Raw genomic sequence first — 14,829 nt, forward strand, 5'->3', positions numbered from 1 at the left:
TCTTATTCACATTTACTCTCAGCTTTCTTCTTCCACACACTTTACCAAGCTCAGTAACCAGCTTCTGCAGTTTCTCACCTGAATCAGCCACCAGCGCTGTATCATTAGCGAGCAACAGCTGACTCACTTTCCAAGCTCTCTCATCCACAAGATTGCATACTTGCCCCTCTCTCCAAAACTCTTACATTCACCTCCATAACCTCCCCATCCATAAACAAATTAAACAACCAAGGAGACATCACGCACCCCTGACGCAAACCGACATTCACTGGGAACCAATTATTTTCCTCTCAACCTACTCGTACACATGCCTTACATCCTTGGTAAAAACCTTTCACTGCTTCTAGCAACTTATCTCCCACACCATATACTCTTAAAACCTTCCACAAAGCATCTCTATCAACTCCATCATATGCCTTCTCCAGATCCATAAATACTACATACAAATTCATCTGTTTTTCTAAGTATTTCTCACATACGTTGTTCAAAGCAAACACCTGATCCACAAATCCTCTACCACTTCTGAAACTACACTGCTCTTCCCATATCTGACGCTCTGTACATGCCTTTACCCTCTCAATCAATACTCTCCCATATAATTCCCAGGAATACTCGACCTTTATCCCCTTAGCCTTTGTACAATGGCACTATGCATGCATTCCGCCAATCCTCAGGCGCTTCACCATGATCCATACATACATTGAATATCCTTACCAACCAATCAACAACACAGTAACACCCTTTTTTTTTTTTTTTCACTAATTCCACTGCAATACCATCTAAACCCGCCGCCTTGCCGGCTTTCATCTTCGGCAAAGCTTTCACTACCTCTTCTCTATATGTGTCTGAGGTAGAGGGCACGAGGAGAAGCGGGAGACCAAATTGGTGGTGGAGGGGAGTGAAAAAAGATTTTGAGTGATCGGGGCCTGAACATACAGGGGGGTGAAAGGCATGTAAGGAATAGAGTGAATTGGAACGATGTGGTATACCGGGGTGGACGTACTGTCGATGGATTGAACCAGGGCATGTGAAGCGTCTGGGGTAAGCCATGGAAAGTTCTGTGGGGCCTGGATGTGGAAAGGGAGCTGTGATTCGGTGCATTATACATGACAGCTAGAGACTGAGTGTGAACGAATGTGGCCTTTGTTGTCTTTTCCTAGCGCTACCTCGCGGGGGGGATGGTATTTCATGTGGCGGGATGGCGACGGAAACGGATGAAGGCAGCAAGTATGAATATGTACATGTGTATATATGTATATGTCTGTGTATGTATATGTATGTATATGTTGAAATGTATAGGTATGCATATGTGCGTGTGTGGGATTTTATGTATGTACATGTGCATATGGGTGGGTTGGGCCATTCTTTCGTCTGTTTCCTTGCGCTACCTCATTAACGCGGAAGACGGCGTTTAAGTATAATATATATATATAACAATCTAGATAATGGTGTGGGGTATGGAACTGAGAGAGTAGTAGTGCTGGGGTGGGTGGGGAGTGTGTGACTGGGGAGGAAGTGCTGGGGTGGGAGGAGAGTGTGTGGCTGGGGAGGAAGTGCTGGGGTGGGAGGAGAGTGTGTGGCTGGGGAGGGGTGACCCACCTATGCTTTGCTCGAGGGCTATGGACGAGTACCAGCAGGAGTCACGGATCTCGACGCCCAGGGTGATGTTTGGCAGGAGGTGCGGGTCCGCGTTGATCTGGTCAATGGCCAGGAACGCCGCCTCCACCCGCTGGATCCCGTACTGCTCACGGATCTGGAAAGGCGTGGACACTAGGGTAAATACTGCTCACGGATCTGCAAGGACGTGCACACCGTGGTAAATACTGCTCACGGATCTGGAAGGACATATACACTAGGGTAATACTGCTCACGGATCTGCAAGGACGTGCACACCGTGGTAAATACTGCTCACGGATCTGTAAGACGGTGGACATTTGGATAAATACTTCTCACGGATCTATAGGTACGTGAACACAGGGGTGACGTGGTAGTGATGAAGAGGAGTAGTGGGTAAAACGAAGTGATAGAGGAAAGTAGCAATCATTAGTGGTGGAGAGTAGTAGTGGCAGTACATATTAGTTGTAGGGGAAGTTGTGGGGTGGCAAGAGTGTTAGAGGATGGTTAGTGGTGGTATCAGTAGAGGGTAGTGGTTCAAGGTGGTAGTGGCAGATGGCAATATGGTGGTGGAAAGGCAGTGCAGGGCTGTGGTGGCATATAAGGGTGGTGACTAGTGGCGAGGGATATTTCTCACATCTAATGGTAGAAGTTAGTGGCAGTTAGGAGTTTTCAAAAGCAGGTGGTCGAGGGTATTAGCAGAACTCGGTGCTAATACCCAGTGGTGGATGGTAGTGGCAGAAGACAGTGACCACACTTCAGGGTATGGAATAGTGGCAGAGTATAGTGGTCACACCTCGGGGTCGGAAGTAGTGGCAGAGGACAGTAGTCACACTTCAGGATTGGATATAGTGGCAGAGGACAGTGGCAATACCTTAGGGTCGAGAGTAGTGGCAGAGGACAGTGGTCACACCTTAGGGACGGGAGTGGTGGTAGAGGACAGTAGTCACACATAAGAGTTGGATAAAGTGGCAGAGGACAGTGGCAATACCTTAGGGTCGGGAGTAGTGGCAGAGGATAGTAGTCACACCTCAGGGTAGGGAGTAGTGGCTGAGGATAGTGGCCACACCTCAGGGTGGGGAGCACTGACAGAGGCCAGTGACCACATCGGTCAGGAGTAGTGGTAAGGGACAGTGTCCATGCCTCAAGGTCAGAAGTATTGGCAGAGGACAGTGGTCACATCCTCAGATTCGGGAGTAGTGGCAGAGGACAGTGGTTACATCCTCAGGGTGGGAAGCAGTGGCAGAGGACAGTGGCCACACCTCAAGGTAGGGAGTATTGGCAGAGGACAGTAGTCATACATCAGGGTCAGATAAAGTGGCAGAGGACAGGGGCCATACCTCAGGGTAGGAAGGAGTGGCAGAGGACAGTGGCCACACCTCAGGTTCGGGAGTAGTGGCAGAGGACAGTGGCGACACCTGAGGGTCGGGAGTAATGGCAGATGACAGTGGACCCAACTCGGGGTCGGGAAAATTGGCAGAGGACAGTGGCCACACCTCAGTCTGGGAAGTAGTGGCAGTGGACAGTGGCCACACCTCAGGGCGGGAAGTGGTGGTAGAGGACAGTGGCCACATCTCAGGGTCGGTAGTGGTGGCAGAGAAGAGTGGCCACACCTTAGGGAGGGAAGTAGTGGCAGAAGACAGTGGCCACACTTCAGGGTCGGGAGTATTGGCACAGGACAGTAGTCATAACTCAGGGTCGGATAAAGTGGCAGAGGACAGTGGCAATACCTTAGTGTCGGGAGTAGTGGCAGAGGACAGTGATCACACCTCAGGGTAGGAGTAGTGGCTGAGTGCAGTGGCCGCACCTGAGGGTGGGGAGCACTGGCAGAGGATAGTGGCCACGTCTGAGGGTCGGGGGTAGTAGCAAGGGACAGTGGCCATACCTCAAGGTTGGAGGTATTGGCAGAGGACAGTGGCCATTCCTCGGGCGTGAGAGTAGTGGCAGAGGACAGTGGTCATACCTCAGGGTGGGAGGCAGTGACAGAGGACAGTAGACACACCTCAGGTTCGGGTGTAGTGGCAGAGGACAGTGGCGACACCTGAGGGTCGGGAGTAGTGGCAGATGCCAGTGGCCCCAACTCGGGGTCGGGAGAAGTGGCCACACCTCAGTCTGGGAAGCAGTGGCAGTGGACGGTGTCCACACCTCAGAGTGGGAAGTAGTGGCAGATGCCAGTGGCCACACCTCAGAGTCGGGAGTGGTGGCAGAGAAGAGTGGCCACACCTCAGGCTGGGAAATAGTGGCAGAGGACAGTGGCCACACCTCAGGGTGAGTAGTGGTAAGGGACAGCGGACACACCTCGGAGTCTCGAGTAGTGGCAGAGGAGTGGCCATACCTCACGGTGGGAAGTAGTGGCAGAGGACAGTCCTTACATCTCAGGGTGGAAAGTATTGGCAGAGGACAGTGGTCACACCTCAGGGTCGGGAGTAGTGGCAGATGACAGTGGCCCCAACTCGGGGTCGGGAGAAGTAGTAGCAGCGGACGGTGGCCATACCTCAGGGTGGGAAGTAGTGGTAGCGGACAGTGGCCACACCTCAGGGTCGGGAGTGGTGGCAGAGAAGAGTGGCCATACCTCAGAGTGGGAAGTAGTGGCAGATGACAGTGGCCACACTTCAGGGTGGGAGTAGTGACGAAGGTCAGTGGCCACACCTCTGGTTCGGGAATGGCGACACCTGAGGGTCGGGAGTAGTGGCAGATGACAGTGGCCCCAACTCGGGGTCGGTAGTAGTGGCAAAGAACTGTGGCCATACCTGAGGGTGGGAAGTAGTGGAAGAGGACAGTGGCCTCATAGCAGGGTCGGAAGTAGTGGCAGAGAACAGTGGCCACACTTCAGGGTGGGGAGTAGTGACGGAGGACAGTGGCCACACATCAGAGTGGGAAGTGGTGGCAGAGGACAGTGGCCACACCTCAGGGTGAGAAGTAGTAGCAGTGGACAATGGCTACACCTCAGGGTGGGAGGTAGTGGCGAGGAGAGTGGTCACATCTCAGTGTCAAGACTAGTGGCAGAAGACTGTGGCCACAACTCAGGGCCGGAAGTAGTGGCAGAGGGCAGTGGCCACAACCTGGGGTCAGAAGTAGTAGCAGAGGACAGTGACCACACCTCAGGTTGGGTAGTAGTGACAGTGGACAGTGGACACACTTTTGGGTGGGAAATAGTGGCAGAGGACAGTGGCCACACCTCAGGTTGGAGAGCAGTGACAGAGGACAATGGCCACACCTCAGGGTCGAAAATATTGGCAGAGGACAGTGGCCACACCTTAGGGTCGGTAGCAGTGGGAGAGGACAATGGCCACATTTCTGTGTCTGGAGTAGGGGTAGAGGGCAGTGGCCACACCTCAAAGTCGGGAGTAGTGGCATAGAATGGTGATGACCACTCCCTGGGGTGGTGATGACCCTGCAGATATTGACCTCACCCTAACCCCTCCACCACACACCACGAGCGCTGGGGAGGCTGGTATCCTCCCTCGTAACAACATGGCGAGGGGGGGGGGGAGGGGGAGGGAAGTAGGTCACTGTCCTCGCTGAAGGATCGTCTACATCGCCCAGAGACCGTCATGCCATAGGCTACCCCGTAGAGATGAATAGGAAACCGTCCCCTTCGTGAGGAACCATGGACCCGCCCCCAGAGAAATGAGAAATCCAACTCCCCCAGAGATGGGATGGTATTACTGAACATTATGTGGGGGAGAGGAAAGCAGTAACACCACTTTGTCTACCCACATCTCTCACATAACACTGTTACTGCAAGTTATGGGATGGGATAACGCTTGTAAAAGAAAATTATTTACAGATGAATGTTGTAACGGTAAATCATTTTCACGTGATAGAGGAGGGGGTGAAAAAGGGTTGTATGTTGTTAAGTTTTTCATAGTTGATCCACCTTAATTTTGAATTCATTACGTTGGGTGATTAAACCAGGGGTGAGCTGTGGGGGTATGGGGGCGTCTTGTGGGGGCAGGGGGTCGGCGTGGGAGGGTAGGATAGGTAGATGGGTAGCGAGGATGGAGAAGGAGGCAGTGGAAGGCGTCTGGGACGGGACTGGATAGGAGGTGAACCAGGAAGATGTTCATAGGATGTAAGGTCATGTTCACCACGTCACAGGTGAGGGTGAGGATAGGTTCCTATCTCGCTACGGGTGAGGGAGGATGTTCACCTCGCCACAGGTGAAGGAAGGCTCTAGCCTCGCCACAGGTGAGGCTTAGGGAGGGGTCTTTACTCGCCACAGGTGAGGGTGAGGGAGGGATCTTTACTTACCATAGGTGAGGGTGAAGGAGTACTTACCTCGACACAGGTGAGGGCGAGGGAGTACTTACCTCGACACAGGTGAGGGTGAGGGAGTACCTACCTCGCCACAGGTGAGGGTGAGGGAGTACTTACCTCGACACAGGTGAGGGTGAGGGAGTACCTACCTCGCCACAGGTGAGGGCGTACCTACCTCGCCACAGGTGAGGGTGAGGGAGTACCTACCTCGCCACAGGTGAGGGTGAGGGAGTACTTACCTCGACACAGGTGAGGGTGAGGGAGTACCTACCTCGCCACAGGTGAGGGCGTACCTACCTCGCCACAGGTGAGGGTGAGGGAGTACCTACCTCGCCACAGGTGAGGGAGTACCTACCTCGCCACAGGTGAGGTTGAGGGAGTACCTACCTCGCCACAGGTGAGGGCGAGGGAGTACCTACTTCACCACAGGTGAGGGAGTACCTACCTCGCCACAGGTGAGGGTGAGGGAGTACCTACCTCGCCACAGGTGAGGGCGAGGGAGTACCTACCTCGCCACAGGTGAGGGTGAAGGCGCTCTTTTGCTTGGGCTGGTGATGGACGCTGAAGAGCGCGCCGATGAGGATGTCGCCCTCCATGAGCGCAGTTTTGCGGCGCTTCTGCATCATGGCTGCGCATGTGAGGGCGGCCGCCGCCAGCAGCGCCGCCACCAGGGCCAGACGGCACCGTCCTGGGGCGCCACCCATCCTGTGCTGCCGCTGCCACAGCTACGGCCCTGGCTGTCCCTGGGCACTGGTCTGGCTGAGCCTGCTGGCCACTACACTGAGGTTCACACTCTCGCTCGCACCACTGACACCGGTACACTTCCCGTGGCTGAGTGACGGTTCTTGAATGAACATTTTTTCCGTCAGAGCGTCTCTGAAGGGGGATCAGCCTATAGTCTAGGGCAAGAACATGGCTCGGGGGCCTCTTCAGTCACCAGAGAACAGCTCACGGAAATCACAACGACCCCAGGATTCTTCGGCGAGTTCGGGAGGGTTAAGTGTGTGAGGCATTCTCCAACGTGTCAGTCCAATGTAATCACCAAGTCTTAGCAACACCAAGATCAGTGTCGTATGGGACGGGCCCTTTGCGACACCAGCTCCCGAGGCTGGGGCTCCTGTAGAAGTCCTAAGGAAGGAAGCCCCTTAGTGAAGCACAGAGCCCGCAGGATTGTTGTAAGGAGTGAGGAGCATCGATCTGAAAAAAAAAGAGATGCAATGTTGTGAGTTGAGGATTAAAACCTGAGGGTGGTGATCTACAGTAGTGGCTGGCATGACAGTCATGATGCCAAAGACATCCTCTTAGCCATATCCATCAACAATACTCATGAACCTTTCGTGATGTAACCTTCATTTTCAAAGGGACCCACTGGTCTGTTGCTGTTCCAACTCCTCCGTATTCTATGAAATTTTCGCACTGTAGTAGTGAGCGCTGTTCGTATCTCTGGTGTGATCTATGTGCCGGATATGCTAAGAAAACAAAGGTGACTCATTATATATAGACATAACCAAGGAATGGGGGGGGGGGGTCCTTTGTATCAGCGAATATTCATTATCATTACAGGGGATCCACCCTATGCAAACTTACTATCAAAAAAAAATGAAATTTCATTCATGTCTTTCGTTCATTCACGCTACCTGAACGCTGTCGGTGTCGCCAAGTATTCACAGCAATATTAACAGTCTCTAATAACAGTTCCTCCCCAGCCCTAGCCTTAGGACACTGTTTCCACCCAGATATCTCACGCACGCATCCCGAATACAGAAGTGAAGTGTAATACGTTGTAAATGAATATCAGTTGTATAAAAAGCATGAAGATATGAGAATCATACTTCGAATACTGCGGAAAATCACCAACAGGTTGGAGGACTTTGACCCATAACAACTATGGCGCCTCCTTCCGCCCTTTCTACCTTCGGAGAATCAGGTCTATCAAGACGTGAGGAGATCTGATAATTCTAATTTTTTTTCCCTTACCCCGACATTCCTTTCAGCCGAAATGGCTTTGACGGGGACAATGGCTTGCCTGAGCCATTGTCGGTCGCTATAGAGGCAGAAATAAGATGTACACAACGGGCCAAATATTACATCAGTATGTTTGCAAATGTGGAGCTAATTCTTGTTTGGGATGCTGAACAGAGGGAAGTGATGGACGAGCAAATAACGTCATCCACCTACCATGGAGATAGAGCCTCAGTGGGTGATCCCCCCACGTATAGTACGCTGTGAACACGTCACAGTTATAACGATAACGCTATAGACGAAAATGTCTTTGGAACTTTGAAGGAAAAAGTAGCAAAATACTTCCCCATGTTTGTTGTACCAAGTCAAGTGATTAGGCAGACATACAGAAGAAAGGTCTTGACCTGTTGCAAAGTTCATGGTCCTCATGGAATTTCATCATGCAGGTATGTGCTGAAGATACGTGCAGATACGCAAAACAAACCTCTTGGGATAATGTTCCGAAGACGTCGCTGGAGAAATGGCAAAGTGTCAAAGGGTGGAAAAAGTCATACCTCTCTATATGAAAGGATAAGGGGATGAGGTGTTCATCTACCTACCTGTCCCATTGAAAGTGTGACCCGTACAGTAATGGAAGATATGATCAGAAAGCAAGTGGATGTCTTCTTGCAGAGGATATTACATTAGTCAGAGACAATATGGTTTCAAGGACAGGAGGTCATATGGAACGAACCTCTAAGATTTCTTCGAGGGTGAGGTCAAAACTGGACAAGAGAAGTCTGGGTAGCGCCAGGAAAACAGACCGAAAAAAAAAAGAATAACACATTCGTTCATACTTAGTCTCTAGCTGTCATATGTAACGCTCTGAAACCACAGCTCCCTATCCACATCCAAGCCCAACAGACATTCCCATGGTTTACCCAGGACGCTTCATATACCCTAGTTCAGTCCATTGACAGCAATGAGCGCTCACTTTCATAGAACACATAATGCCCTCCAACAGCAAGGATTCGAGTCGTTACCATGTGTGTGGAAACTGCGTTGGCTAATTACTTGGTCAAGAAACCCACAGCCCATATGGGCTCCATAACCTAGTCATTTGCCTACGCAGGTCACACACAAATGGTAGAAATTCGAATCCTTGCAGTTAGAAGGCATTATATATATATATATATATATATATATATATATATATATATATATATATATATATATATATATATATATATTTTATATTTATTCATTTATCTTGCTTTCTCGCTGTCTCCCGCGTTTGCGAGGTAGCGCAAGGAAACAGACGAAAGAAATGGCCCAACCCACCCCCATAAACGTGTACACGTCCACACACGAAAATATACTTACCCATACATCTCAATGTACACATATATATACACACACAGACACATACATATACACACATGCACACAATTCACACTGCCTTTATTCCTTTCTATCGCCACCTCGGCACACATGGAATAACATCTCCCTCCCCCCCTCATCTGTGCGAGGTAGCGCTAGGAAAAGACAACCAAAGCACCATTCGTTCACACTCAGTCTCTAGCTGTCATGTAATAATGCCCGCAACCAGAGCTCCCTTTCCACATCCAGGTCCCACAGAACTTTCCATGGTTTACCCCAGACGCTTCACATGCCCTGATTCAATCCATTGATAGCACGTCGACACCGGTATACCATATCGATCCAATTCACTCTATTCCTTGCCCGCCTGTCACCCTCCTGCATGTTCAGTCCCCGATCACACAAAATCTTTTTCACTCCATCTTTCCACCTCCAATTTGGTCTCCCACTTCTCCTCGTTCCCTCCACCTCCGACACATATATCCTCTTGGTCAATCTTTCCTCACTCATTCTCTCCATGTGCCCAAACCATTTCAAAACACCCTCTTCTGCTCTCTCAACCACGCTCTTTTTATTTCCACACATCTCTCTTACCATTACATTACTTACCCGATCAAACCACCTCACACCACAAATTGTCCTCAAACATCTCATTTCCAGCGCATCCACCCTCCTGCGCACAACTCTATCCATAGCCCACGCCCCGCAACCATACATTGTTGGAACCACTATTCCTTCAAACATACCCATTTTTGCTTTCCGAGATAATGTTCTCGACTTCCACACATTCTTCAAGGCTCACAGGATTTTCGCCCCCTCCCCCACCCTATGATTCACCTCCGCTTCCATGGTTCCATCCGCTGCCAGATCCACTCCCAGATATCTAAAACACTTTACTTCCTCCAGTTTTTCTCCATTCAAACTTACCTCCCAATTGACTTGACCCTCAACCCTACTGTACCTAATAACCTTGCTCTTATTCACATTTACTCTTAACTTTCTTCTTTCACACACTTTACCAAACTCAGTCACCAGCTTCTGCAGTTTCTCACATGAATCAGCCACCAGCGCTGTATCATTAGCGAACAACAACTGACTCACTTCCCAAGCTCTCTCATCCCCAACAGACTTCATACTTGCTCCTCTTTCCAAAACTCTTGCATTCACCTCCCTAACAACCCCTTCCATAAACGAATCAAACAACCATGGAAACATCACACACCCCTGCCGCAAACCTACATTCACTGAGAACCAATCACTTTCCTCTCTTCCTACACGTGCACATGCCTTACATCCTCGATAAAACCTTTTCACTGCTTCTAACAACTTGCCTCCCACACCATATATTCTTAATACCTTCCACAGAGCATCTCTATCAACTCTATCATATTCCTTCTCCAGATCCATAAATGCTACATACAAATCCATTTGCTTTTCTAAGTATTTCTCACATACATTCTTCAAAGCAAACACCTGATCCACACATCTTCTACCACTTCTGAAACCACACTGCTCTTCCCCAATCTGATGCTCTGTACATGCCTTCACCCTCTCAATCATTACCCTCCCATATAATTTACCAGGAATACTCAACAAACTTATACCACTGTAGTTTGAGCACTCACTCTTATCCCCTTTGCCTTTGTACAATGGCACTATGCACGCATTCCGCCAATCCTCAGGCACCTCACCATGAATCATACATACATTAAATAACCTTACCAACAAGTCAACAATACAGTCAACCCCTTTTTTAATATATTCCACTGCAATACCATCCAAACCTGCTGCCTTGCCGGCTTTCATCTTCCGCAAAGCTTTTACTACCTCTTCTCTGTTTACCAAATCATTTTCCCTAACCCTCTCACTTTGCACACCACCTCGACCAAAACACCCTATATCTGCCACTCTATCATCAAACACATTCAACAAACCTTCAAAATACTAACTCCATCTCCTTCTCACATCACCACTACTTGTTATCACTTCCCCATTAGCCCCCTTCACTGAAGTTGCCATTTGCACCCTTGTTTTACGCACTTTATTTACCTCCCTCCAGAACATCTTTTTATTCTTCCTAAAATTTAATGATACTCTCTCACCCCAACTCTCATTTGCCCTCTTTTTCACCTCTTGCACCTTTCTCTTGACCTGCTCTTTCTTTTATACATCTCCTACTCATTTGCATTATTTCCCTGCAAAAATCGTCCAAATGCCCCTCTCTTCTCTTTCACTAATAATCTTACTTCTTCATCCCACCACACACTACCCTTTCTAATCAGCCCACCTCCCACGCTTCTCATGCCACAAGTATCTTTTGCGCAATCCATCACTGATTCCCTAAATACGTCCCATTCCTCCCCCACTCCCCTTACCTCCTTTGTTCTCACCTTTTTCCATTCTGTACTCAGTCTCTCCTGGTACTTCCTCACACAAGTCTCCTTCCCAAGCTCACTTACTCTCACCACCCTCTTCACCCCAACATTCTCTCTTCTTTTCTGAAAACCCATACAAATCTTCACCTTCGCTTCCACAAGATAATGATCAGACATCCCTCCAGTTGCACCTCTCAGCACATTAACATCCAAAAGTCTCTATTTCGCGCGCCTGTCAATTAACACGTAATCCAATAACGTTCTCTGGCCATCTCTCCTACTTACATACGTATACTTATGTATATCTCGCATTTTAAACCAGGTATTCCCAATCACCAGTCCTTTTTCAGCACATAAATCTACAAGCTCTTCACCATTTGCGTTTACAATACTGAACACCCCATGTATACCAATTATTCCCTCAACTGCCACATTACTCACCTTTGCATTCAAATCATCCATCACTATAACCCGGTCTTGTGCATCAAAACCACTAACACACTCATTCAGCTGCTCCCAAAACACTTGCCTCTCATGATCTTTCTTCTCATGCCCAGGTGTATATGCACCAATAATCACCCATCTCTCTCCATCAACTTTCACTTTTACCCACATCAATCTAGAGTTTACTTTCTCACATACTCCCACAACTCCTGTTTCAGGAGTAGTGCTACTCCTTCCCTTGCTCTTGTCCTCTCACTAACCCCTGACTTTACTCCCAAGACATTCCCAATCCACTCTTCCCCTTTACCCTTAAGCTTCGTTTCACTCAGAGTCAAAACATCCAGGTTCCTTTCCTCAAACATATTACCTATCTCTCCTTTTTTCACATCTTGGTTACATCCACACACATTTAGACACCCCAATCTTAGCGTACGAGGAGGATGAGCACTCCACGCGTTACTCCTTCTTTTGTTTTACATTTCAGAAAGTTAGAATACAAGAAGGGGAGGATTTCTGGCCGGCCCCCCGCTCCCGTCCCCTCTAGTCGCCTTCTACGACACATGAGGAATGCGTGGGAAGTATTCTTTCTCCCCTATCCCCCCCAGGGATAATATACACACACACACACACACACACACACACACACACATATATATATATATATATATATATATATATATATATATATATATATATATATATATATATATATACTTTTTTTTTTAAACTATTTGCCATTTCCCGCATTAGCGAGGTAGCGTTAAGAACAGAGGACTGGGCCTTTGGGGGGAATATCCTCACCTGGCCTCGTTCTCTGTTCCTTCTTTTGGAAAATTAAAAAAAACGAACAGATTTGCCCCCACCTCCTCCCCTTTTCGCCTTCCTACACTTTCGTAATAACGTGGGACAATTTCATTATTCCCCTACCAGGTAAATCCTCTTTTCTATTCATAATAATCTTATTTATCTTAAATCACTACTATATAATATCATCTCGTTCTCATCAAGTATCTATATGAATCATAATGATTCTAAATATCATTTCTCCATATCTTACATACTTTATTCTATTTTAATTGTAGGATTCTGGATCAGTCTCTTGTTTCCTAAAAGTTCTGCAAATACTTAAAACAAGACTTCTTCCCATTATCTTCTTCGGAAAGCATACAAAGTTTAGATCGCTTTGTGAAGTATTAAGAATCTAGGTTGGGAACTTTAGCATTAAGTCTAAAGCATTTCGAAGGCCTGTCAATTAACAGGTAAGAGAGAAAGTGATTGGTTCTCAGTGACTTAGTTTGCGGCAGTATTGTGATTCTCCGGTTTTTAAATTATTCACGTCTTTTTATAAATCTACACTCTTACATTTGCGTTTTAGGGGGAAACATGCAAGTTTTTGAACTGGCCAATATGACTCCTTGGTGAAGCATCTGAAGTGATCACTGTCTGTGCGTATATACACGCTGGTCATTCATGGCTCCAGAATGGTACTGAGTTTGGTTACGTTTGGACAGGTATAGTTAAGAAAATGATACAGTCAAGTATTAGGTTCATAGGTTGAGGTCAAGTCAATTGGGGGTAGTTTCTGAATGGCCAAAAACTCCTGGTTAAGGGTTGTACTCTGCTGCTCTTGGCACTGGTAACTGACTTTACTCCCAAGGAATCCAAAGCCTGACCCTTTAAAGGCTTCGTTTAGGGCGAAAATCGGGGCCTTAATGTGTGAAAGCGAGAACATTATCTCGTTAGCAAAAATGGTTAGTCGAACAAATGTTCCAACAATATCTATAGGTTGCGAGGGGGATGAGCATCAGTTGTGCTCTTCTTTTGGTTTTACTTTCAGGAAATGAATATTAGAGGACAATGGTGTTTGCGGTGCTTGATCCGCGCTGAGTCACTAGGTGAACAGAGATGTGTGGAAGAGCGTTTTCTCAAGCCCAAGGGGTTTTTAATGGTTTAGCCACACAACACAGAGAAGATTGACACAAAGGATTATATGTCGAGTGGATGAACGATGATAATATGAACCAAATTTTTGGTGAAAGATGGATGTGCAAAAGATTGTCGTGATCGGGGCTGAAACAGGAGGGTTTGGGGCGGAATATAGTCGATGGGCCCGATTGTTCTTCCTGGGTTGAATTGCAAAAAAGTGGATGAATGGAGGATGTTACCCGTCCCGGGCTTTATGGAAAGCCTCTGAACGGGGAATATGTGGAGTATTCTTTCTACCTATGGGGGGGGAGTTGGCCATTTCTATCTATATTTCTTCTATCGCAAACTGTATATTACAAAGTATAATAAAAAAAAAATAAAAATATTTATCTATTATTTATTTTGCTTTGTCGCTGTCTCCCGCGTTAGTGAGGTAGCGCAAGGAAACAGACGAAAGAATGGCCCAACCCATCCACTACACATGTATATTCCTTTGAGTCCACGGGGAAAATGAAACACGAAAAGTTCCCAAGTGCACTTTCGTGTAATAAAACACATCTTCAGGGGAGACACAAGAGAGAAATATAACAGTCAGTTGATATACATCGAAGAGACGAAGCTAGGACACCATTATTACAAGAAAGTGCACTTGGGAACTTTCCGTGCTTCATTTTCCCCGTGGACTCAAAGGAATATCTTGATCACGCGCAAAATTGTGATCCTTTCCAACAGATGTATATATATACACGTCCACACAGCAAATATACATACCTATACATCTCAAACGTATACATATATATATATATATATATATATATATATATCTTTTTTTTTCTTTATACTATTCATATATATATACATATATGCATATATATATATATATATATAT

The 14,829-nt window shown here is 47.5% G+C and overlaps 2 protein-coding genes across 3 annotated transcripts in view; both read right to left on the reverse strand.

Moving 5' to 3' along the window:
* The window catches only part of LOC139765811 (metabotropic glutamate receptor 5-like), a 173,759-nt gene extending 166,771 nt beyond the window's left edge, over positions 1 to 6,988 (reverse strand). For both annotated transcript variants that reach the window (XM_071693604.1, XM_071693605.1), the window contains exons 1-2: positions 6,384 to 6,988; positions 1,600 to 1,753 (exon numbers count right to left, since the gene is read on the reverse strand). In XM_071693604.1, the coding sequence (XP_071549705.1) occupies positions 1,600 to 1,753; positions 6,384 to 6,578 (349 nt within the window). In that variant the 5' untranslated portion in view covers positions 6,579 to 6,988. The remainder of the gene's footprint in view (positions 1 to 1,599; positions 1,754 to 6,383) is intronic.
* The window catches only part of LOC139765812 (uncharacterized), a 794,527-nt gene continuing 786,633 nt past the window's right edge, over positions 6,936 to 14,829 (reverse strand). Inside the window, exon 6 of the mRNA XM_071693606.1 lies at positions 6,936 to 7,071. Within this exon, the coding sequence (XP_071549707.1) occupies positions 7,003 to 7,071 (69 nt within the window). The 3' untranslated portion in view covers positions 6,936 to 7,002. The remainder of the gene's footprint in view (positions 7,072 to 14,829) is intronic.

The sequence above is a fragment of the Panulirus ornatus genome, chromosome 56 (genome assembly GCF_036320965.1).
Source record: "Panulirus ornatus isolate Po-2019 chromosome 56, ASM3632096v1, whole genome shotgun sequence".
Taxonomy (NCBI): domain Eukaryota; kingdom Metazoa; phylum Arthropoda; class Malacostraca; order Decapoda; family Palinuridae; genus Panulirus; species Panulirus ornatus.